This window comes from Motacilla alba, chromosome 8, assembly GCF_015832195.1.
Source record: "Motacilla alba alba isolate MOTALB_02 chromosome 8, Motacilla_alba_V1.0_pri, whole genome shotgun sequence".
In the NCBI taxonomy this organism is placed as follows: Eukaryota; Metazoa; Chordata; class Aves; order Passeriformes; family Motacillidae; genus Motacilla; species Motacilla alba.
In genome coordinates this window covers 4,781,530-4,807,118 of record NC_052023.1, presented here as the reverse complement: position 1 = coordinate 4,807,118, position 25,589 = coordinate 4,781,530, and the positions used below count along the sequence as shown (strand labels likewise).

The window sequence follows — 25,589 nt, the reverse complement described above, 5'->3', positions numbered from 1 at the left end:
GTGGCCTCGCAGACGCTGGGCAAGCCCTGATGGCTCGGCAAGCAGCCGGCAGCCCGGCGCCACACAGGAGGGGACAGATGGCCGGCGCAGCAACGTCGGGATGGAGGCGATGGGCACCCGTGGCCACCTCACCAGCTCTGCTGCAATCCATGGCCAGGAGCATCCAGAACAGGGATGCACGACTTGTGCTCTGCAGCCATAAAACAGAATAATAAAAACAGCCCCTTCTACGTGCAAGGATCACGTCCCAGTGGGGTGATGGGGATCACAGTTCCCTCCTCTGGGAGAATAAAACCCCACTCACACTGCACGCCAGGCAGGGAGCCCTAAATCTTGCAGCCCGCTGGGTTAACAGGGAGGCCTGTGAGCAATAAGGGCGGAAAAGAAAAAAAAAAAAGGAGCAAGGCAATGCACAGGCAGCACAAGGGAGGGAAAAAAAAAAAAAAAAAAAAAAACAGGGAGAGGAGAAAGAGGCATGGAAAGGAGGAGAAATGTGGAGCGGCATAAATCAGGCGCGCGGGGGGAGCCGGGGAGCACAGCAGCACGTGCTGCGTTCCAGGCGCACAGGCAGCGCACGCGGACGGCTCCTGCCTGGCAGGATGAGCACCGGGAAGCAACCGGCCCCATGCCCCACAGAAAGGGGCCCCCAGCCCCTCCTGGTGCTGGTTTGATGCGGGGTGTTGGCTCTGCTGGCCAGCACACCTTCATTTCCGTGTTAGCCTCTGTGGGAAAGAAAAAGCCTCTGGTGGTGCTGGTGTAGAAGATATTCCATGGCAAAAATTTTAAGGGTTTCTGCACCCTTCTTCCCACCCCCAGGTCAGGCTGGGGACAGCAAGTGTCCTCATTTGAATTCCCTTCAAATGAGAGCAGCAAAATGGAAACTTGCTCCTGAAAGTCACCATCTTCCCACCAGCCTGCTCCAAATTCATAATAAAGAGAGGGCAAGGCTCAGTGCAAAGCCAGCCTTGCTCTCACTGAGGGGCTGCAGTGAGGTGGGCTTACACCATGCTAAGTGGCTGCTGGTATTGCTGCCCGGCTGTGATCCTGCCCTCTGACCTCACCTCCATGCCAGCACCCCTGCACCCTGCCAACCAGCTGACAGGAGAAACTTAATTAGCCATGTCCATCAACCCCAAACATCTGTAACCAGCAATATTTACAACCAGAAATAAAGAGGAGTGACCTTCGCGGTGTTGAAAGACAGTTGGGTTCTTGTATTACAACAGTGGGGACAGGCAAAATTCATTATCTCTAATAGCCATCCTTATAACCAGATTAAACACAAAGGCAGCAATTCCATATTCCCTGACCCGCCACCGTCCCCATCCCAAGCAGAGGGGAGCTCCCCCTGCCACAGCACTGCTCACACAAACCCCACGGCTGCACGTTCAGCTGATGTTTATGCATGTGGCCACCTCCATCCCTCCTACCCAGAAAAGACAATACCCTGGCTCATGCCACCCCAAGGGCTGGGACACACAGCTGGGGTCACATCTCTCCTGGTCCTCCTCCAGGCAGCTCTAAGGAGATGCTCAGCTCCTCTGTGAACACTGAGGTACCAGGGGTAAGCTCCTTGCTACACGAGGAATGCTGTGCTGGAGATGTTTGCTCACGGGATTTCAAGCAAAAAGCACTCAGTTTCCAGAGCACAACCAGAAATCACCACTGTCAAGTCCCCCACACTAAGACATCCCCAGCACGAGGGGTTTTGTCCTGAAGAGGCAGCCAAGGCTTTCACCTCTGGCTGTGAGACCCTCTTGGTGCCAATCACCAGCCAGGGAGCCAGAGCCTGTTATTTTCATCAGAGGATGCTCTCCGTGGGGACCTTCAGCTGCCAGCCAGGAGAAGCAAGCCACTGGAGAAAACCTGAGCCTCCTAATGGCTTTTCCTCCACCAGCCCCAGCTCCAGCAGCAGTGTGAGGGCAGCTCCTTCTCCAGAAGATGAGCACCAGCGGGGCCAGCTGGTTTCTCCAGTGCTCAGCAGCAACAAGTCAAACTGCTTGGAAAACACTTAAGGTTGGGGGGGAAGCTTCAAATGGACCAGGCGGACGACGCACCGCGCTGGAGCAACGGTAAAAGTTAAAATTAATTAGCTGGCAGGATGACAAAGAAGCCATTGTGCAGCACGGTGGAGCAATCCAAGTACAAAGGCTTTATATAAGTCATGTTGAAAACTCCTTGATGACTGCAGGTAAGGACGGACAAGCTGTCAGGACGTGCCACAACACCCTGAAGGGCTCCGGGACAAGCAAGTAAAATCTGCTTCTAACGATGAAATGAGCCCTGGGAGCCTCAGCCAGGACCTTCTCTCCAGCTGAGACTGGCAAAGGTGTGAAGCACCTGGGTGTTATTGGTGCTGTAATACCCAGGATAAAACAAAACCATCTGTTTTGGGGTTTCTATGGAAAACTATGCTTGAGCTGGGCTAAAGGGACCCATATGCAATGTGAAGCAGCATTTGCTTCCTTGTGAGCTCCCCACCTCCATCCCCAATCATATCCCACAAAGCACATCCCTGCCAAAAGCCCCCCTGATGAGACCAAGCATTTCAAAGCGTGGCTGTCCCTGCCCCAAACCAGACCCCAAGAGGATCTCACAGAACCAGACCCACCTCCTGCTTCACACCTTGCACACAAGACCCCAACAGCCAAAGTGCTTCCAGCACCAACAGGCAGAGCCGGGTTCTGTTCCTCAGGGAGCAGCAGGCACTCCCCCAGAGCCACAGGGACACCACAGAGGGGCTGAAGCTGTGATGGAAAGTCACTCCAAGCTGCCACCAGCCATGACCCACCCCCTACCATTCTGCTGGCAGATGGGCACAGGGAGGCTGGGTGTGATTTACACCCCATCAGCTGCACAGCGCTCTGGCAGAAAGGAGCCAAGGGGGAGAAAAGCACCTCTCCCTCCTTGCTGGGAGCATTGCCTGTGGGGGTTCAAGCAGCTTCTGCACTGCCTCACCCCATGGGGCTTTCCCCAAAAAACAGGATGAGCACCCAGTGAGGGCTGGGCAGAGCAGGAGGGCAAGGAGGATGCTCTGCTGGGCTTGGCAGGGCAGAGGAGCCAAGCGTGATGCAGCACCCTTATCTGCCCACCCCAAACGAGAGTGCTTCAAGGAAGCGCCCTGCCCCCTTCCTCAGCAAGCCCTGCCTTTTTTTCACTTAAAAAAAAAAAAAAGGCAAAAAAACACAACCCCAACCAACCAACCAACCCGGAGGCTGAGTTAAAAACACTGCCTGGGGCAGGAAGCAGCCACCTGCCTGGGGACACAGCTGGGCAATGCCAGTGGGCCATGGGGTGACAAAGGGGCATTTCCCACCTTACAGTTCCTAGAAATGGGTACATAAGCAAAGCCAAGGCCTGGGATGCCCTCGCAGCAAGGCTGCTCTGGAAGGAAGGAGATGTCAGCCGGCCACTTGCCATGGTGGGCACCAGGCAGGGCTGGACCAGTGACCCAGGTACGGTGACAGCTGTGTGGGTGGGAGCTGGGACAGCAGTGGGGCACAGAAGGAAATCCTTGTCAGGTAGGAGGGACTGGCTGTTTTACCCGCTGGGAATGCCAAGGGATGCCAGCACTCCCGCTGTGTTGGGCAGGTCGTGCTCACCAGCAAGTCAGAGCTGCTGCACTGCATCCCCCCTGCTTCAGCTTGTAGCCAAAAAATTCCAATTATAGGTGCGAGCTCAGCCTTGAGAGATTGTAAAAAAAAAAGCCAGCCCAAATCCAGGAAAAATGGGAAGGAAACCCCCCCCAACTCCAGACCCTGTTTGAGGCAGGCAGGAGGGGTGGTGAGAGCTCATTTTCACTACAGAAAGCTGCCGCACCCCAGGAGGAGAGGCACCAGATCAAATGTTCAAGGGTTGATGCAGAAACATTAAGGAAAAAAAAATTAAAAAGAAAATGTTAGCTCAAGACACAGCCAGAGGTCTTCCTTTGGACTTTATCTTAAGGCAGCAGGCGCAGCCTCACACATGGACAGACAGACAGACAGACCAACCGACCCCACAGGCTCCCACCCAGCCTGGGAAACACAGAGGTGGAAATCACCTTGCTAAAAACCACTGGTGATGATGGCAAAGGCCATGCAGGAGAAAGAGTAAGGCAAGTGGGAAGGCATAGGATGGCCAGGCAGGAAGCACTGCTCTGTCCCACCACTCCAAAATACACAGGCACACGCCCCTCTATCTTTATCCACACGTACATCTCAACAGTGCATATTCCACAGGTGAAATTGCATATGTATACATTTGTCTTCTGCTTAATTTTGATACTAACAGTCACCATGCATGCCACATTAAGCTCGGGCAGGAGAATGAGCGTTTCTCCTCTTATCAAAGAAAAAAAATTCATTAAATGCACAAATTCAACAAAAAGGAAAAGCTGGTCTTACCACACAGAGCTACATCCCTATCCAAACCCAAATCTTACCCAAGCCACCCAGTGCTCCTCTTGCCCTGACTGGCACAGCAGACTGGTGTCACTGCTGTGGGGATGAGAGGAGGTGGCAGTGGGTGGCTGGGCAGTGGGGTTCCATCACACACAGGCAGCAGCACCCAGAAACTATCCCGTATTTTGGAAATCCCCCACTGATTTCACAGCTGTAGCTTTGAACTAAGCTCCCGGCACTTGTAGCCACGACCAGGAGTTTTGAGAGACCAAAAAAAAAAACCTAAACCCCAAACCTAGGCAGAGGTGAGGTATTTCTTTACTTGCAGAGACATTTTTGCTCCCTGCCAGCCTGGAGGAAAGCACTATTTCTGCTCTGCTGAGACCCCAGCCCTGGGTGACCCCCAGGGATCTGCAGGGTGAGAACTCAGAGGAAGAAGATTCAGGGAAATAAGCAGGAATGTGCCCATGGGCTGAGCACAAGGGTCAGCAGAAGTCACGGAGCCACTCTGAGCCACGAGTGGGATGCTGGCAAGGCAGGTGTGCGATGCTCACAGGGATCCAGCCCAGGCTGTGTCCTGCGGGCAGGGCAGATCCCAGCGCCAGCCAGGCTGGACACGAGGCACAGCTCAGATGCCAGCATCAGCCAGGCTGGACACGAGGCACAGCTCAGATCCCAGCGTTAGCCAGGCTGGACACAAGGCACAGCTCAGATCCCAGCATCAGCCAGGCTGGACACAAGGCACAGCTCAGATCCCAGCATTAGCCAGGCTGGACACGAGGCACAGCTCAGATCCCAGCATTAGCCAGGCTGGACACGAGGCACAGCTCAGATCCCAGCACCAGCCAGGCAGGACACAAGGCACAGCTCAGATCCCAGCATTAGCCAGGCAAGACACGAGGTGCAGGTCAGATCCCAGTGCTAGCCAGGCTGGACACGAGGCACAGCTCAGATCCCAGTGCTAGCCAGGCTGGACACGAGGCACAGCTCAGATCCCAGTGCTAGCTGGACACGAGGTGCTCCGGGTGCTGCACCTCTGCCATCCCCTCTGTTCCCAAGGAAAACCAGGAACAAACGCGGCTGCAGCAGCTCCCCCCGAGCACCCCAGCAGCCAGGGCCTCGCACAGCCGGGTGCCATTTCGGCGGTGCCAGCTCTGCCGCGGGGGCGTGAGTGGCGAGGGAGAAGGAACAGCCAGAGCCCCCCGCCCGCTCGCCAGGACCAGCTCTGGCAGCTGTTTCCAATAGAACCAGGGACAGCTTTACAAGAGAAAAATAGGGAACAAAAGGTAGGAGAAAATCCAAGTTTCCAAGGTAAGGAAGGAAATGATCAGGAGCACAGGAAAGTCCCACTCGTACCCAACAGACGGCGTCCTGACCTAACACCTCCCCACTGCCCGCGGCCGGACCCGAGCGCCCTGCCAGCCACGGCCTCCCGGCTTGGCACGGCGGCCCCTCGCCCTCTTTGTTCCTGCGAAGGGACCCCCGAAGGCCGGGGAGGGCAGGGCTGCGAGCTTTGTGCTCGCCCGGAGCCCAGCATCTGCCGGGGGCAGGCGCTCCCCCCCGCGGGGTCCCCTCGCTGGCCTCACCGCGCTCGCCCACGTGGCCGCCGGGGCAAACAATGGGATGGCGCTGGGCTGCCGCGCTCGCCACGCAAGGCCTTCCTCCTCCTCCTCCTCCTCCCCGCTGCGGGCTTTGCCTGCCACTGGAAGCTGGCCCCTCTCAAGCGTTGGGGGGAGGGGGATTAAAAAGATACTATAAAAAAAAAAAACAAGGCACAGGGAAAAGAAAAAATACTCCAGTCTGGCTCGCTGCCGCACTCAAGGCGAGGGCACGCGGACCGGCACACACCGGGATGGGCGATGGGGCAGCAGGGCAGGACCTCCATGGGCAGCAGCCAGAGCCCAGCAGCCAGCCACGCAGGGGTCCCCAGCCGTGGCACAGACCCCCACTTGCCCTCCCATCCTCGGGCAGCATTGAAGAAATCCTTCCTCTCCTCCAGTCCTGCTCCCGGCTTTTTTGGAGAACCCCCTCCCGGACCGGAGCCAGAGAAACTTTGCGTGTTCGCACCATTTGTTGATATAAAACCCATCCCCTGCCTTACTTTTGCAGAGGCACTCGGGGTGGGGTGGAGGGGGGGGAACGTCTGTTTCTATTTGAAACCGTCAAAATTAGCATTCAGTAATTAAAAATCACACCCTTTCTCTTAATAACCTAACCAGCATGATACAATCAGGTTGTGCCAACTCTTTAATCTAATTGACTAATTACAGATTTTAATTTAGTCAGTTACTGAACAACTGTTGACAATTTGTTTTCATTAGGGACAGAACAGGATAAATATTTAGGCTCCCCAGTCAAAGACTAAGACATAAGCTCTGGGCTCTGACCTCCGGTTTCACAATGGAGCCTTCTCCATGAGCATCGCCCGTGCAAAGGTGCTGCTCTGCACTGCCCTGGTCCTGCTGCTGGGCAGCGGGAAGTGTGGAAGCTGAGGTTGCTCTGCCATGACAGCCAGCGTTGTTTAAAATATAATATTAAACTAATCCACCCTTGCCTGGTACTCCAGCAAGAGCAGGCTTAAAAGGACACCCAGGCTCACCCTTAACTGGGAGGGGAGGCCGAGCCCAGCGCTGCCAGGAGAGGGAATATCTGGATTTATTTATTTTTGTTGCAATTTTTTTTTTTTTTTGAAGTGATGTGGAGTTTTGCAGCTGCTCCTGGCAAGCTGCCACTCCTGAAGGAAACTCCTCTCTCCGGTTACCTACCAGGGAACCCTGTCCCTGCAGAGTGGAGCTGGATGGAGCCCAGACAGAGCGCAGTCCTGCATGGAAACAGGACAGAGCTGCGTGTGCCACTGCTGAGCCACATGCCCAGGGCTCAGGCAATGCCTGTGGGGCCACACAAAGCTGTTCCCAACCCCTGTACCTGCGTTGCACTAAACCTGCCCCAAAAATAGCTCTTCTCCTACACAACATGTTTCTCCTACACAACAGGAGAAGCTCTCATGGACCATCACCACCACCACCACCACAGAGGTACTCATGGATCAACGCTCTCACACCTGCTGGTCCCACCCTCACAGCCATGGAACAAGGCCTTGCAACCTTCACTGGTCCTGGAACAAGAAGAGAGCCTGGCATGGGAGAGGAGACAGTCACACCAAACCCTTCATGCATGAAGAGCATCCCTTCCCAGGGATCCCACAAGGCCATTCACCTGCCAGGGCACCATGCCATGAGTTGGCCACACAGACCCTAGGGAGCAGACGGTGCTGTGACAAGGAAATGCTCCCCAACAGCCCAAGAATAGGGATGGGGTGCCTGCTCCACACCTGGACGGGGCATGATTGGCAGATTCAGCATAGAAGAACCATCCCTGGAACACCCTCAGTCTGTACAGCCAGCAGACCAAAGTCCTTCCAGCCTCTTGGGCTTAACCTTGTTCCCAGCGAGCACACTAACTCCAGCAAGCCTGAATTCTCCATCCATCCATCCATCCATCCATCCATCCATCCATCCCCATGAGCTTCAGAACTTCCTGAGATCTCTCTAAGGGGGACTGTTTCATATAAAAAGGAGGAGCCCTGGTTGTCCCCAACTGAGACAGGAGGACAGGAGCCCCAAACACACCATCTTTTCCCAGACCAAGCACTGCATCTCCAGCAGCAACCACCCCCACTGCTGCAGACATCTTTCCAGACCCAAGTTAGAAAGAACTGCAGCAGCTCTCCAAAGTTAAAAACAAAAACAAATAAATCAATGCTTTGCGTTAATGGCAAGTTGAAGCCACGGCTCCACAGATCTTGTGCTGCAAAGAAAACAGCATTTCAAATGCTCCCAAGTGCAGGTCCTCCTGAGGAGGAAACTGGGGGAAACAGAGCTAGGGAATGATGAAGTCAAAGTCTTCACCAGCTAAAGGCTACCCCAAGTTTTCTCTCCTGCACGTTGACATGAGCTGGCTGTGCAGGCAGAACAATACCACAAAAAAGTATGTAGCAACAGTCAACTAGATTTAAGTTCATTTTCTGTAGCTCGAGGCCAAAATCGACTGAAGTGGTTCTGGTGATCAAGTTTTCTGCAATTCCCCTTTCTATGTATTAGCTCTTTGACAGAAATTCACTGCGGTATTTAAACTGGCAGTCATCACCGCTAACTCAAATTGTATTGGCTTTCACGGCGTTGAAATGCTCAACTGCGACCAGCCATCGGCCAATTCCCAGATAACACGGCGGCTGAAATCCCCTGTCATGACGAGCGATCCCCTTGCAAGCTCGCCGGCTCCGGGAGAGCACCGCAACGCTGGCCCGCTCGCCACGGGGCTCGGAGGAACCTCAGTCAATGGCTGAGTTGTAGGGTTGGTGCTCGTGGGGTTGTTAGCTCGGATAAACTCTTTGGATAGAGGTGGAAGAGGATGACTAACAACCCTCCAAGCAACACAACTCGATAGTTGTGTTAATGGATGCACAGACCTGCCAGAGATGGAAGAGCAGAGCAGAGCAGTGTTCCTCCTGCCTGTGCCAGGTGAATCCCCACTCACATCACTCTTCTCCCAATAAGCACCTTTCTACAAAGACCCAGCAGGTTTTTGTCCCAGCTTGGGAGAAAAACCTTAGGGGAAAGGTAAAAAGCACTATTTCCAAGCACTCACAAGACTCCACAGTTTTCAGGGGTCCCCTCAAAAAAGAGTGGTGGGATTTCTCCTTAGTTTCCTAATTTCCTTCCTTACTTCAATTTCTCACTGAAGATTTAAACACTCAAAACTGGAGGGGGAAATCGCCAGTTTCTCCCGGTGCTCCTAACAGTTTTCATACACTTATGCTGGAAAATAAAGTGGAAATAACACACCATGCAAATCCCACCCTGCTAACAAGGAGAACGGCTTCCCCTTCCCAAAAGATTTGCGTCCCAGGCAAGAACCCCTCCAGTGCTGGCTCTGGGAAAGTGACATGCCAGGCTCCCAAAGCATCCCCTCTTTCTGTCCTTACAGCAGCACAGTACCAGGGTTAACACACACCATATTTTGGGCAAACACCAAACAGGACATACCGAGTTTGCCCATTGCTGGCCAAGTGTAAATACAATGCTCTACAAACCTGGGGCAAGGCTTAGATTGGGATATTTTTAACCACAACCACCACATGAAGCAATTCATGACTCACTGATCCAGCCCCATTTGGGGCTCATATCCCATTTTAGCTGCCATGCACCGCTGATGGGTCGCTGGGTTTGCTGTTTGACACTGCCCACCACGCTCACCAGAACCAGCAGCCTGCCCGGAAGCTGGAGAGAAACAAGGCTCTATTCACACTCCCACGGTTATCGTTCGGTTCTTTGGTCAATATTTAAGTTTTGGCCAGGTAGGTCCCTCGCCCTGTAAAGTACATGTTGTGCCAGGAAAACAGCACTCCTCAGAGAGGGACTGTACCGTGAGCATCCGTCAGCAGCCAAGCCACAGACAAGCACGAGCCCTGTCTTGGGGCCAAAACGTGCCTGGGGAAACCAACCCAGGGCCACCAAGCACAGGGGAGTGAAAATCTTAGGAGTTACCCAAAAGGTAAAGCACGTGGGGCTGTTAGAAAACTGCATTACACTGAGAATTAAAAACAATCAGGATTGTGTCTATTTACTGTAAGCTTAAAGCAATGTGTATTAAAGAAGTTTATGCGAATCATCTAATGCACTCAGGCCTATTGTTAGAATTATTACCAAGCTAAAAAAAGATTAATTTCTCTAAATACACTAAATCCTCAGACACGATGAGGAGGCTGCTGTGGATGGAGCATTACCAGGTCTTGCTTGCTAATGTCATCTTCACCTGTGGCTCTGCTGCCCAAAGATCTACCTTTGCCTTGCTCTTGATGAGCCCACTGTCCCATCTGGGCTCCCAAATCCCCCACAACTTGCCCCAAAACATCCAGGAAGCGAGCAGAAGCCAACAACTGCTAGATGTGCTGCTGGTTATCAGCTCTGACCCTCGGTTCAGGAGTTCACCATCTTAATCCGACCCAGTGAAAACAAGCAATGCAGACAGCGGCCACAGGGATGGACAGACAGACGGACAAACTCCACCTAGCAAACACCCAGACACACTTCTCCCAAGACCCAGCAGGGTGGGAAGGGACAAGAGGCAGCTCAGCAGCCAGCCCAGCCTCTCTGGCACTGCCCGTGCCCCAGGGTGACCGCTGTGTCCAGCGCCAGCGTGTGAGAGCGCCGCGGAGGTCCCCGAGACGCTCGCCTGGCACTGCTCGCCAGCAAACCCTCACACATCCCAAGCCAGGCATGTCGAGGCAACGAGAAACTTGGGAAGGGAGGAAAAATGGTTTCCATACCATAGTCTCCCCAGAGCAGACAAAACCAGCTCCTGCTACAAGGTTTGAACGCACTTGACTGGGGTCCAAGCCCGCAGCCAGGTGACTAATCCTTTGATGCACATTCCTCCCAACGCTGCGGATGCGGGCACCGTGTGCGGGACGGGAGCGGGCAGCCCACCCGTCGCCCATGGGGCAGGCATGCCAGGCACCCTTGCCAAGAGGGGTCCTGTGGGAGACACCTCAGACTCAAGCACGCCACCCCAAAAGCACCATCCATCCCTGGGTCATGCTGCCACCTCCGCAGAGAGCAACCCAACCCATGGAGAGCGCAACACGACCAGCCAACAGGGCTCTGCAACACCAGCTTCAACAAGACAACACCTCTCCCTTGCTGGGATCAAGGGAGGACTCAGGAAACCAAGGAAGCCCCCGGCCTTGCCAAAGGCAGGGAGATATTAACTGGGGCATTCAACAGCGGTTTGGGGAATTCCCCCTTCTCCTCCCCACCAAAATCCAACCCCTGCCCATCCCGCGAGGTGCCCTCAGCATGAAACATCTCACCACCAGAGTGTCCTCAGCATGAAATATCTTGCCATCGACCCTCTATAAACGCTTTGTTGTCCATTGCTATGCAAAACTTCTTAATTCTACCACCAGCCCGAATGCCTTTAAGTGCTTAAGATAAGTATCTGAGCTCATTTACATAATTGCAACATTATGAAATACTGTTCAGTCAAATCAGAACACTGCTGGTTAAAAAAAACCCCACGCTTTTTGCCAGTCGGTTACGTTAGGTTGGCTCTCGGTGCGCCGGAGCTCCCCAACGCCGTAATTACCGCGAGGATTAGAAACTTGTTACTCACGTAGTCATGAAAGGCTTTGGCTTCACTCGAATGTTCACAAGTGTCTCGCCTTTCGGGAGCTGCGCAGTACAGGTCCCAAAACACGCTGCACGGCAGGGAGAGACGGGAGAACAGCAGTTACTCATCAGGGATCGGGCACCCAGGTCAGCGCAGGTGAGCGGCTTCCCAGCCCACGGGGCCCACGGCTGGGCTGGGACCGCAGCTGGATCCAGCTGTGCATCCCAGCCTCACACTACCCGGACCTGACCGTCAGGAGCGGGGATGCTGCGTGCTTAAGGAAGCAAAAGTAGCCTTCGAGAGGCAACACCTCGAAGGGATAACCCCCGTGAGACTTCAGGGACTTCTCGCAGCCTCGCAGCCGCCCAGCCCTGCTCCCCCGGGCGCCCCAGCGGCACCGGCACGGCCCGGTGCCTGCGGCTGGCCCGGCAGCTCTCCAGCGGGAGCCCTGCCCGCCGCTCCCGCGGGGCCGGGGGTGGCTCCGCCGCGCCTCGACGCCCGCGGGGAGCGGGAGCCGGGGCGGTTCGGGGCTCGCCGCCGCTGCTGACTCACGCCACTACCGGGCTGTACCCCGTGGGGCCCCGCGCCACCGGCGCGCACCCCCCCCCCACCCCCGGGGGGGCTGCTCCCACCCGCGACGGGACACCCCCGCACTTACCACCACCAGGAGTGCAGGAAGCCGGGGGCTCGCCCAGCGTGATGTTCTTCTCCCACCGGATCTGCGGGCAAGAGGAAGACGGAGGGGGGTGGGTTGGGAGGGGGGGGCGGCGCGGGTGGGGGGTGGTCGCGGGTGGGCGTGGGCCCCCACGCGCGGCGACCCCCCGGCGCCGCCGCCGCCCCGCGCAAGATGGAGGGCGGGCGTGCGGCGGCGCACAAAGGGCGCGGGGGGCGGCGGGGCTCACCTCGGACAGGAAGGTCTGCGCAGACTTCTGGGCGCCGACGTGCAGCAGGTACTCGTAGACGTACAGCGCCAGCCTGCAACAGCCGAGCGCCGGGTCGGAGGAGGAGGAAGAGGCGCCCCGCTCCCGCCCCGCACAAAGCCGCCCGCCGCCACCGCCGCCCCCGCTCCCCCCGCCGCCGCCGCCGCCGCTGCTCTTACTTCTCCCGCGCCTGCCCGTCCGAGGGCACCGCCGAGCCCTTCCCTTTGGCGAACATGGTCCGCGCCGAGGAGGAGGGGGGCGGCCGCCGAGAGCCGCCGCTGCCGCCGGAGCCGCTGCGCCCGCCGCCGAGGGAGCGCCGGGGGCTGTCAGAGCGCCGGCCGCCGCCGCGCCCCCATCGCCCCGCGCCCGCCGCCGCTCGCTGCGCCCAACGCGCCGCTGGCCGCGCACCCGAACGTGGCCGCGCCGGACGCCGCCCCCGCCGCCGACGGGCGCCCGCTCCCTCCAATCACCGCCCGGCGGGGGCGGGGCCTCCCCGCGCCACGCCCCGCTCCGGAGGCGGCGGGCGGCCTCCCGCGGCGGGCAGGGCGGGCGGGCGGCGGCGGCGCGCGGTCCTAGAGCGCGCCCGGCTCGGCCCGCGGGCGGCGCCGCTCCCCCGGCGCCGCGCGGCGCGCGGGCCCTTTAAGGCGGCGGGCCGCGGCGCGCAGCGCGCGCTGATTGGCCGGCGCCGCGGAGACCTCGGACGGGGGGACTTGAAACCGCCCGGCGGGGGGGGGCGCGGGGAGCGGCGGTGCGGCCGGGCGGGCGCTGCCGCTCCGCGGCGCCGGGCGGGACGGACGCGGCGGGAGGCAGGGACGGAGAGGAGGAAGAGGGGAGGCGGCCGGGGGCTGGGCACGCCGCCTTCTCCTCCGGACCGGCCCCGGCGGGTCCCGCCCGGCGCCGCGCGCCCCAGCCCCGCGCCGCCGGCGGTCACCCCCGGGCCAGGCGCGCCCGGCTGCGCGGAGCCCCGAGTGGAGCCCGCGGCCAGCCTGTCCTGGCTGCCGGCTCCGGTCACGGGTCTCGTTCGCTTCGCTGCCCTTAAAAACACGCGGGGAGAGCCAAGCCCTGCAGGGCGGGCTGTGGGGAGCCCTTCTGCCTCTCTCCGGGGGTCGCGCACGGCCACGCTGTGTCCCAGCGCACCTCCAGTTTAAAAGTCGGGGCTTTGCGTCCCTCGCCCCACCAACATCTGTTTCTGCAGAACCAAACGAAGCCACCGGTGCCGGCCTCGGGTGGCGGTGCCCGTGGGGACAGATGTTGGAGCAGCACAAAAATAAGGGCTTCACACAGCTCCATCCCCCTGCCCTGGCCTCACCTCTCCCTCTGAAGTGAGGGGCTGAACAAAACCCAGCCGGGCCGGCGGCTGCGCGCTTGGCTGGGGCTGTGTGATGAGTTTTACGCGCTGCTAGAACGGGGAGGTTGCGCTTAGAACACGGGGGATCGCGGGTGTGAGGATGCCGGCGCTCCGTGCGAGGCCGGGGAGGCTCGGGGCGGCGGCGCGGGGGAGGGAGGGAGGGACTCCCGCGGCGGCGGCAGCGCTGCGGCGCCCGTGGGAATGTTCACGGCCATCGGGACCTGCCCGAGCAGGGCCAAACTCGTTCACAGGTTAAATTGAGGTTTAAATTGAACTGAGGGGGGGGGGGGGGGAGAAAAAAAGTCTCGCAATGCGGTAGGTCGAAAAGGATCAAAACTTGCAGGCGTCCAAGATCGTCTCAGAAGAAAAGGAAAACCTGGGGCTTCGCCCAAGTTTCGGGTTTAATGGTGGGGGCCAGGGTGACGGCGGCGATGACAAGGCAGGCATGAGGGGCTCTGCTCCACAGACCAGAGGGACAGGCCGGACAAACCCCAGACTTTGTGTCTCCCGAGCCTTTGCATCCCTCTGCTCCTCTGCTGCTCTGATGGGTTCAGAAATAACTGGGAGTGTCCCCTGGGACTGAGGCTATGGGATAAATTTGACCCTCCAGCAGCACGTGAGAAGTTCACTAAATATCCCTGGTTAAAAATAATACTGTGATATCCTGTACCTCCTGCGTGGAGGTGGAAAGCACTAATGCCACTGGAATGATGGGCGCTGTGCCCTCGGCAGCAAAAGGGCCTCTCTGTGCCCAGAATATTGCCCTGCCCTGCTCCTGTTCATCAGGAGCTTGTTTTCTTGTAATTCTATGATTGTCTGGGGTAGGTGAGAATGAAAAACCCAGCCACTTCCTCTCCCCAACCCCTGGAGTAGTTTGGGACATGAAGCAAGCCCAGGGAAGTGAGATGGGAGACAGGATCCCTTCCTCTCCAGGTGCTTTCTGTCTGGTTCCAGGTCTCCAGACAGGAGTGGAGGGTGTTTCTGAGATGCTCAGAGGAGAGAGCAGGCCGAGAAGGGAGACAGGAAACCACCTCGGCTTTCCCTCCTCTCTTCCGGACAGCTGTAGTTCCCAGCTCTTCCTAGAGGAAATGGCCAAGAGCAGTTGATGAAAAACTTCCCAAAGTGGCACCAAAAGAAATGGTGCCATCCCAGGGTGGCAGAGCCCGACCTGCCAGCTGCCAAACGCCGGCACGGCGAGGGCGTGTGAATTCACCGTGCCCGTGTGAATTCACCGGGCACCGGCCCTGCCTTCGCATCTCCCGCGACCCGATGATTAGAGCAAATTATGAGCTGGTGCTTTGGACCAACTTAGCTAAAGATCAGAAGGGAGACTAATTTCATATCATCACCACCGCAGAACGCAATTAAGTGGCTCTGCAAAGTTTTAACGCAAGTTATGACAGGAAATTTAGGGAAAAATAAATCCCCACACCCAAAGCCAGCAGCTTCATCTAGCCGAGTTGCAGGAGGATGTACGAAGGCTACCGAGTGCTCCCAAGGTGTGGAGGGCCACCTGTGGGCTACCTTACTTTGGCCAGACTTTCTCTTCGTCAGGAGTTTTTCTTGGGTTGCAGCAATTAAAGCACCAGAAGTCATTAAAAACCCCAAACCATCACCCAGCTGGTTGTTTTAAACACCTGTCTGTGGATTCCTCCCCGCTGTCAGGGTGTCTCCCATGCCAGGGCTGCGTTGCATGGCACCCACCTGGTGGGTACCCAATAGATCCTGCTCCACTGAGCCCGAAGGCAGGAGAAGCTGCTGGGAGCCAGGGGGAAAAGGCAGCATCCCCTGGGCACAGCAAAGGGAAGGCTCAAATTTACTGCACACTGCCAGCGGCTCCGCTGGGACTGCTGTGGGATCCCCGTGGGCAGGCTCCCAGTGGGCAGGGATGTGCAGCAGGAAGGACAGGTTTGGGAGGGAGTAGCTGTGGGAAGAGTGGCCTCTCCACGTTGCATATTAATGCTCCTTGTGCTTTAATTGCGGTGGGACCTCTCGAGCAGAGCCATTAGCATGCAATGCGGAGGAACATGTATTTTTGGGATGCCTGCCTGGCTCACAGACTCTCAGCTGTGGGGAGGGGTAGGCTGTGGGATGCAGGGAGAGGTGTCTCGTCCCCGTCCCCCCCCCCCGTCCCCCCCCCAGGGATGCCGCTGGAGTCGCAGCTCCTTCCTCGAGCCCCTGAATCATCCCCGCTGCCATCTGCTGCACCCTCGCTCTTCCCCACAGATGTCCTTCTTCCTTCCCCAGAAGGAGATGAGAACTGAGGACGAGGTGCCAAACACGACTTCAAACAGCATCTAATAAAACACGGGATTAATTTCTTCTGACTGGTGCTCAATGGCTCTGATTAAGCAGAGCAGGATTTAATTAGCTTGTTTGGACTGCCTCGAAGCCCGTGCCAAAGGTGGGGGAGTCTCAGCGGTTGGGTCTCCCCAGGCCCTCACCAAGAGCTCATACGGGCCTGCAGGACCTTCCCCTTGAAGAGCAGAGCCCACTGCCTGCCCTGATCCTTCAGGATCCTCTGACCACCCTTTACCAGCCAGGATGGGTGCCCTTGGCTGTGCTTAATCCCAGTGACGCCCATGGGGCAGGCACAGGGGAATTTGAGCAGGGTGGGGTTTGATGTGGGACACAAGTTGGTGGCCCCACCAAGAAGAAAACACTGTTGTATCTCATCCTCTAAACCCCGTGCCTCTTGGCACAAACCAAACTTGCCCTGCCACCAAGACCTTGAATTTAAAGTAACCCTGTTCTCTCCCTGATTTACTACCAGTTGCTGGCTCCTCTCCTCTCCCTCCGCCTGTCTCCTTTAACCCATTTCATTATCTATGCTAGCTTAGGCTTGTCTATGTGGGAACATCATGGTGAAGTTATTGCAAAATAGATGGGCTGTGAATGTAAAGCGTGGCAGCTATTCCCCAGCAGCTCCCTGCGTGGCAGCTCCAATTCCTCACCCGCAGTTCCTGCGCTAACCTCGGCTGCAGGCAGGCACTGCAAAGTGCCGAGCAGGAGCACCCATGTGGGACACAGCTCCTGGGCTTTCCCCAGGGAAAGCTGGGAAACCATGCTGCATTCCCATAGCTGGCGCTCCTGGGATCTTAACGCTGTCACTGCAGAGGAGACAAACAGAGTTAGAAGGCACAAAGGGAGAAAGAGATAAAGCTGAGGAGGACTTCCCTGTCTGAGGAGCACAGAGAGACAACTTGCCAGCCCCAAACTCACACTTGTGGTTTGACTCCTGAGGAACTGGGCAAAGGCAAAACCCAAAATGTCAGACCCTGGTTAACCTGACAAAGTGTCACCTTTGCTCACCTCTTGCCAGTGCCAGCTGCTCTGGGCGAGTCTGGTTCTCCTTGTTCCCACCTCCTTTGCCACTAGCCTGCATCTCCCTGCAAGGGACATTTTGCAATGAAATATCCCCATTCCAAGCAAACCAGCATGCAGGAGCTGTGGTCCTGCAAGGTGACAACCCCAGCCTGGCTCCCAGCAGTGCTGCTGACATTCCCACATGGTGCTGTCTGTGTCTGACCCTGCTCCTTCCCTGTGGCTGAGCTCTGGTGGCTGCCATGTAGTGCCAGGAGGGCACTGGCATGAAGTGAGGTTACACGTAAGTGCTGCCTGTCAGTCTCCTACAGCAATGGCACTGCTGGGACCCTCCCAGGGGGTCCCACCAGAGCTGTGTGCACCTGCAGACCCTACAGACGATGAGATGGTGCCCATCTTGGAGTTTTCTCAGCCATCCCACAGGACAGCCTCCAAGCTGTGCCCAATGCCAGCCACTCTCAAGTGAAGGGTCACAGCCTCTCCAGAGTAGCAGCAGTTTTCAGCTGCCCTGGGAGCCAGGCAGAAGCCCCACTTCACCACCAAGTATCTGCAGTTCAACACCAGTGGTTTCCTCACCCCCTGCCCTCGGCAAGGAGGGGTTTAGGCAGGGAACAGGCTCCCAGCCGGCGTTACGGGATCTAAATCCAGCTCAGCTGGGGCTGGTTTTGAGCCTCCTCTCTCTGCCGGGGCACAGCCTTTGGGTCCTATCTCTCCTGTTTCTTCTCCAGGCTGAGTCCCTTATCTGTCACCTCTTCCATCTGTCTCCGCCTGATATGTGCCGCCAGCAGTGCCCTGAGCCAGCCGCCCCCTCCAGCGCCCTGCAACGGGGCCAGAGCACCTCTGACAGAGGGTGACCTTGGGTTTTGCAGCAGACCTTCCCCCTGCTGCCACCGGCCCCGTGGGTGCTCCCACAGCAGGGTGGACCAGTGCCAGGTGCGTGCATGGAGCTGTAAATCTGCTGCGAGCGCGGTGACAGTTTGGGTACTTATTTTAGCAGCCTTATTTTAGGTAAAAAGCTGCTGCAGGGTGAACTGTGGTCCAACTGGCTCTGCTGCCCACGAGGGTTTCCTCCATTGCTCCTGGGAGTTTTGTGGGAGGAAGGGGGACCTCAGGGCTATAGGAAAGGCTTTCCAGTCAGCAGCCTGCCATCGGAGCCAGTGTCCTCAGGGACACTCACCTCTGCAATATCCTCCAAGGTTTCAAACTCAGCTCTTGCTGCTTGGAAGGCTTGCTCTGGCTCTGCTCACACACACAGCCATGCATGGCCACCTTGCTCCCCAGCTGGGAGTGAGGAGACCTGGCTGGTGCTCATCCATCCCCTGGTCTGCAGAATGCTGTATGGAACAGACTCACCCCCAGGCCACAGACCACACCCCAAAGGGAGCCCTTTCCTGCTCCCACATGGCACTGAGCACCCCTTTTTCTAACTAAAAAAAAACCCAAACCAACCCATTTTATCAAGCTCATGTTCTCATGGCTTGCACCTTCACTTTGTCACGTGGAAATGCTGTGACTGGCTCTCCCCCCGAGACCTTCAGGCAATGAGCCACTTCCCCCCCACCCAGCTTTTACCTTTACTGTTTTCAGCGTGGTGTCTTCCTTCTCCCTCTGAGCACTCACTGCTCATCCAGCCTGCACGACTTGCTGACCCAGCACTCCTGCCCGCTCCTCCATCCGTTTTGCCTCCACACGTAATGCACTTTCATAATCTTCCCCGGGAAGGTCGTGCAGAGCAGGTCACGGTGCCGCATCGGGGGCTGTGACCGTGCCAGGGGTCCATCCCTGTGCACTGCCTGGGCTCCTGCACCTGAGCTTCCCTCAGCATCCACCCCACTGCTTGGCCCATCCATCCAGGGATGGATTTTTGGAAACCCCAAAATACCGAGTTAGAGGGCTGCCTGCAGGATCGGTGCTCCTCTGTGCTGGCCATGTCGTGTCACTGCTCTCAGGGAGTTTTGCACTAAGCCAGGCTCAGTACTTGGGCTGCCCACAGCCTCCCCACATCCTGGCCCTGGCTGCTGCCAGATGAGTGGGGAGGGGGCAGAGGCTGGTGACTGCCTGCAACAACAGCCCAGATGTGAACCCCAGCCCAGATGTGTACAACAGCCCAGATGTGTACAACAGCCCAGCTTTGCCAATGCCACAAGCTGAGAGATGCTTTGTGCCAAGACCACTGCCCCAGTGCCTCCCTGTGCTCCCAAATTTCTTCTGGGGGCTTTGCCATGCCCACAGTATGCCCATGGCTACTGCCATCATCCCACCCACGGAGAAACACGAGAGCCATTGCACGAAACCCTGCCAAAACCTTTCCTAGTCTGATCAGCCGAGGCGAGGGCTGCTTACCACAGGGCCTCGTTAGCTTAATGAATGAATTTCAAAGCTGGGCTTTCAGATGACATTTGGGCAGACAGCTTTGGGCAAAAGACTTCTGGAGTGCCAGGCTAGAACACAGTCTCCATGTCTCCAAAAATCCTCATCTTCTGGTTTCTGAGTGAAATAATAACCAAACCAGGAGACTCTCATAAAGGAAATCAGCAAAGACAACTACTTTTATATGTGCGCTTAAGTATTTAGGTCAGTATTTTTAGAATAAATAGCCGTGGGTTGGTTCCTATCTTTTCACTTTCATTTTTCACACTTCAGCTTCATTTTCCTGAATCTGGTTATACTGAAGCAGCAATTGGGTTCTGCAAAGCACTCACACCTACCAGTGCGCTGACCTCCCTGCCTCCTGCTTCTCCATGGCTCCTCTGGCCTTTCCTTCTCCTCTGAGATATCACCATGGTTAGGAGCTGTATCTGTCCCCCTCTGCTATAAAGATTTCCCCACAAGCTGGTGAGGGAAAAAGAGGAAATGGGCTGCAGTGGGATCAGCTCTGCAAGGGGGTGAGGATCTTTGCTGGTCTGAACCAGGAAAGGGATGCACGTGTGCACTGCCATGGCCCACGATGGATGTGTGTGGCTCCCTGCACGTCCCCAGTCCTGCTCCCAGTGCCATCCAGTCCCTTCCTGCTCCAAACAGAGCCCTGGCCACGAGCTGGGCGTTGCACCCTGCTATTAAAAGCAAACCATCTAGAAGAGTCCTTCGGAGTGAAAGCAGCTTTTAAAGGAAACATTGGCAGCCTCGTTTGGCTGCAACAGTGCCTGCTTTGCTAACGGCCTCCAAAATTAGAAGAGGCTCAGAAACTTAGGATAGATGTTACTGCAGCAGAGTGGGGAGGGGGTATGAGGGGGAGGCTCCAGCCTGCTCAGCCTCAGCTGTGCTTCCCCAGGAACCAGGATGCCGCTCCATAACTCATTGATACAACCTTTTTTTGTGGGGGAGAAGAAAAGATTGGCATGGGAAGAGAGCATGGGGCACAACGCCTGGCCGGCACGCAAATCCCGGGCGTGCACGTGCTGCTGGAAGAAGCAGCGATCTCTGCTGTGCTAAACACGCTCGGCGGGAGCGACGGAGATGTGCCAAAGCCTCTCCATGACTTAGCTCCTAATAAACACGCTGCAGATGGGAAACCAGCCTTTGGCTTCCCCCAGCCTGGGCGAGTGGCGAGCTCACCCCGGCGATGCCCCAGCCCTACGAGCTGGGGGGCATGGGGCACGTCTCTGCTGGTCCCTGGAACTGGCTCTGGGCTCCTGCCTGCCCTGCGTGGCCCCTGGGAGAGTTTTTCCAGAAGTAAAGCCTTCCTCCTCCCCGGCTCAACGGCCGCTTCACCTCCAAGAGTTATTCACAGATAAACTCCATAAATTTGGGGGACAGCCATTTTATCACTCCTGGCAGCTCTGTGCATTGCCTGCCACAAGGTGAAGCCGCGGGAGCTGGGAAGGGATGGGAAAACCAGCTCCCGGGAGAGCTGGAGCAGCGGGATGCCTGGCCAGGACCAGCTCCGCTCTGGGACAGCTGGGGCCACGGCAGGCTGCATCCTGCCCCAGCTCCGGCTGCCCACCTGGGGTTTCTGAGCCTTTGTTAGACATAGGGAGGCTGGAGAGCAGCACACCTCCTCCTCCTCCTCCTCCCTGCCTTGCCTCCATGGATGATTTATTTCGACACGCGACTCCATCCTGTTTTGCTGCATCACTCCAGGCGCTTTATTGCTCCTGGCCTGGGCTGGCGACATCCCTGCACCCATCCCTGACTTCCCGGGAGCAGAAAGAAGCCCTCAAACCCCTGCCACCGGGGCTCGTCAGGATTTCAAAATGCTCCCGAGTTTTGCTGGTTAGTTGGCCTTTCCTGACCTCTCAGAGCAGCTTCCCTTCTCCCGGCCCCTTCCTTGAACTGTTGGTCCATCACTGCCTGGCAGCTTCTACCCGGGGCTCTTTAGTGTGCCCATTGCTGGGAAGAAAGCCTGTGCTTGTCAGTTCACTGGGAACATTCTGCTGGAACATCACCTGTAAAAAGAAACACATTTCAAAAATTTCCATCCTTAATTGTGCCCTGCACTTACAAAGGTGCAGTAGCTCTAAAGGCTCCGTGAGCCCCCACAGTGACACGGCCCTTATCCATGGTGGGGGTGTGGGCAGTGTGCTCTGGCAGATGGACACCACTGCCATCCTGGCTGTACAGGCTGCATTCCTGCCGGGAACACTGCACCCCAGCCTGTTGCAGGACTGTCCTCCCAGCAGGCACCGCTGCTGGCAGTTTGGATTTTGAACTTTAAATTTGACCAATATAACAGCTATAGGTTGTTTTATTTTCATGTTGCTGCCAGCCTGGTATTCCCTTTCCCCACGGGAAAACCAAAGCTCCATGATGACTGCTGGAGATGCTGGTGCGGAGGACGGGAGAGGGGCTTCCATCCAACACGCTCCCTGCACCCCTCCAAAACTACTCCCTTCATTTCACAGCCTCCCTGGAGCGCTGCGCAGCCACTGACAGCGGCTGGATTTGCTGCCTAAAATTCCCTGTCTTCTAATAAGGCTTTTTTCCCTCTAAACCTGAGAGCAGGAAGAACCCCCTCCTCGTCTGGGCGAGATTTCCACACCTCAGTGGCGGTGGCGAGCGCTCTGCACGGCTCGCATTCAAATGAACCCGGCGCAGGCAGCGGTGCCGGGGGGCTGCCGCCCATCCCCGCTCCCACCGAGCCGCCGATGTTTTCGGGAAGGAGTATTTGCCTGCCGTGGGCTCGGGGTTTCTGGCTCTGGCGGGAGCTGCGGTGTTGGGGTTTCCTGTTTACCCGCGCAGCTGTGCCGGCGGTTGGAGGCAGCTCGGCGCTGGAGGGAGCTCGGCGTTGGCCGAAACATCACCGGTGCCAGAGCGTCGCCGGTGCCCTGAGCGGCTCCGGGGTGCGAGGCCTGCGAGCGAACCCCAACCAGCGAAAGGCTTTTAATGCAGGCAGCAGCAGCGATCCGCCGGCACAGGCTGCATGCGCATAATTAATTAAACTGCATAATTAATAACGCTGCATTATTCATAAAGGCCTGGGGGGCGTCCCCACCGTAACCCGGGGGCGAGTGCCACCCTGCCCGGCAGCCCAGGACGCGGAGGCGAAGCCCCGCGCTGGCAGCACCCGAACCCCCGCGGCCGCGGGCACGCGTGGCGGCGATGCCGGCCCGTTCGTGCCCTCCCCCACGGCAGCGGGCCCGTGTCCGTGTCCCTATCCCGGTGCCGGTGCCGGTCCCTCCCCCCTCAGCCCCCTCAGGCCGGGTCCCCCCCGGGGCCGCGCGGCGCCGCGCGGGCGGGGCGGGGCGCGGAAGGGGCTTCTTGAAACCGCCGCGCGCTGATTGGCCGAGCCGCGCTCCGCCCCGCCCCCTCCCCCTCACAGCCCCCCGGCCTTCCCTCCCGCCCTGCTCCCCGCTCCGCGGGGGCCCGGGGGGTACCGGAGGGCGCCGTCCCCCCGCGGTGCCCGCCCCCGGCCGCGGGGACAGGCGGGGACCGGCGGGGACGGGCGGGGCGGGTCGCGGCTCTGGGCCGGGTGGGGGGGGGGGGGCGCGCCGCCGCTCGGAGCAACGGCGCCCCCTGGCGGCGTGCGGCGGCGCCGGTACCGCCCGGACCCGCGGGCGTCCCGTGTCCGTGTGTCCCCCCCCGTGTCCGTGTGTCGTCCCCCGTGTCCATGTGTCCGTGTGTCCCCCTGTGTACATGTGTTCCCCCGTGTCCGTGTGTCCCCCTCGTGTCCTGTGTCCAAGTGTCCCCCTGTGTCCGTGTGTCCTCCCATGTCCAAGTGTCCCCTCCGTGTCCATCTATCTCCCCGTGTCCGTGTGTCTCCCTGTCCTGTATCCGTATGTCCCCCCGTGTCCGAGTATCCCCCAATGTCTGAGTGTCCCCCCGTGTCCTGTGTCCGAGTGTCCTCCGGGAGTGTCTGTGTCCCCCCTGTGTCCGTGTGTCCCCTGGGGGTCCCTTGTCCCTGTGTACCCACGGGATCCTATGTCCCTGTGTCCAGGAATGTCCTGTGTCTCTGTCCCTGTGTACCCGCAGTGTCTGTCCCCACGTGCCCAGGGGTGTCCTGTGTCTGTGTAACTCCTCAGGATGTCCAAGTGTTCATGGGCTGTCCTGGGATGGCCCTGTCCTCATGTACCCCCTGAGTGCTCCTGTCCCCACGGATTCCCTGGGACTCTGCCTGCTCTTGTGGACACCTGGAGCTATTCCTGTCCCCATGGACCCCCAGTCCCTGCCCACAGGGGCCACCAGCACCTCCCAAACCTTCTCCAGAAAGTTGTGCTTCCCCTGGGCTTTTCCTGCTGCCCTGCAAGCTCCCCATCCCATCAGGGCTGGACTCTGCCTGGGTGCCCCATGTCACAGGCTGTTCCTTTCAAACAAACCTCATTGCTCTGAGCTTTGCTGTCTCAATTAAACCCAAACTAAACCCCACGGCGAGCCAGAGCCTGGCTCAGCCCCATGGCACACGGCCTCCCTCATCCCCTCCCTGGCAGGGTGGGCAAGCCGGCCTTGAAATTAAGTAAATACCAATGGAGGAGTTGAAAAATAGGTTACCTTGTAATTGATTTTTTTTTTTGCCTGCAGCTAGAGAAAAATTAACCTCCCTGCTATCTTGTGCAGTGTGTTTGGGAACATACTGGGGTGTGTAGTAGCTGAATGGGTGGCATGACAGCTCCTTGGCCCGGCCTTTCCCGCTGCCTCTCTTCTGAGATGGGCTTTTTTATGTCCCTTTCCCCAGCGGTTAAACTCCAGGCGCTGCCAAATCTAAAGCTTTGATAGCTTGGAGGAGCCAAGAGCAGGACTCCTGGCAGAGTGATGCAGCCCCGAGCCCGTGCCAGGAGCCGTGGGAGAGCGCTTCCCTGAGGGACACCCAGGCTCGTGGGGTGCCACTTCATCACCCTGTCCTATCACCCTCTGCCACTGCCTCTGTGCCAGCCAGAGCTGCTGCAGCCACCGTGGGCAGCAGAGCCTGCCAGGATGAGAGGCTGGCACAGGGCAGGGCACCCCCATGCTGGTCCCTGAGTGCTTGGAGGGCTCATCCTCCCTGGTGTCCCTTGTACCCCCAGCCCAGGCTCTCCTCCCTGCTGGTGCAGAGCTCCTGATGCAGCAGGATGTGAGAGTTTGATTTATGAAGTGCATTAGTATCACTTTTTCTCCTCTTTTCCATAACGAGCCATTTGTGTGGCAGCGCCTGCGTGCTGCCCTCCCTTCTTCCCAGCGGCGCCCAGGTTTTGGGGGGCCTTTTCCAGGGAGAAGAGACCTTCAGCTCGCCCAGCCCTGCTACATTCTGGGGGCGTGGGGTCCCTGCACATCCCCTCTCAGCAGCTGTGGGTGCAGATTGTCAGGGCTTGTGGGTGATGACTGCACCCCGTGGCTGGGAGTGGGATCCCTGCAGTTTGGGACACCCTGGAAGCCTGTCCAAGCCTCTGTGGTCTCCCCCAGCAGCACAGGAGGGCTGCTCAGTCTCCACTAACCCTGCCCCTAGTGCTGGTCCCGCTCCTGGCCTCTCAGGGTGCTGGGATTAGCTGTGGCTGCATCAGCACCATCGCCAGCATCCCCTAAAAATCTGACAAAACCTCCATTTCGACAAAGATCTACCTCCTGCCGCAGCCCCTTTCGCCCTGAGCGCTCCATCCTCCCAGCTACTCCAAGAAGCCATAAACCAACAGGTCACTTTTTCCTCTCCCCTCTCTCAGCAGTAATTAATGGTTTAATTAACACTCAGGACATCCAATTTCCAGTGCTTGGCCTGAGCAGCCTCCGCTGCCGGGGCCCGGCTGCGAGCTCCCCGGTGCGTGGGGGTGGAAAGGGTTAGCCGGGAGCTGGTGGGAGCCGCCGGCTGGAGGCCGCCCATCTGGCCCGGATTCCTTCCGAAGCTGGAAAGTTCTCCTCCTCCCGAGCAGCGGCGGCGTATCCAACACGTTCCACAGCCTGCTCCGCTTTTGCACGGGCTTGTTTACCGCGGTGCGGCTCTCGCAGCCCGGGCGCCATCAGCGCTCACGGCCCTCGTTGTTTGCCCCGAACGATTTTCCAGTGTTTTAACACCAATCCCTGAGAAATTTCAGCTGTCCCAAG

At 57.9% G+C, this 25,589-nt stretch overlaps 1 protein-coding gene across 1 annotated transcript in view; it reads right to left on the bottom strand.

Moving 5' to 3' along the window:
• SSBP3 (single stranded DNA binding protein 3) overlaps positions 1–12,861 on the bottom strand; it is a 55,062-nt gene extending 42,201 nt beyond the window's left edge. The window contains 5 exon segments of the mRNA XM_038144280.1: positions 11,556–11,640; positions 12,211–12,232; positions 12,235–12,271; positions 12,455–12,527; positions 12,652–12,861. Of these exon segments, the coding sequence (XP_038000208.1) occupies positions 11,556–11,640; positions 12,211–12,232; positions 12,235–12,271; positions 12,455–12,527; positions 12,652–12,707 (273 nt within the window). The 5' untranslated portion in view covers positions 12,708–12,861.
• Positions 12,862–25,589: the final 12,728 nt, after the last annotated feature.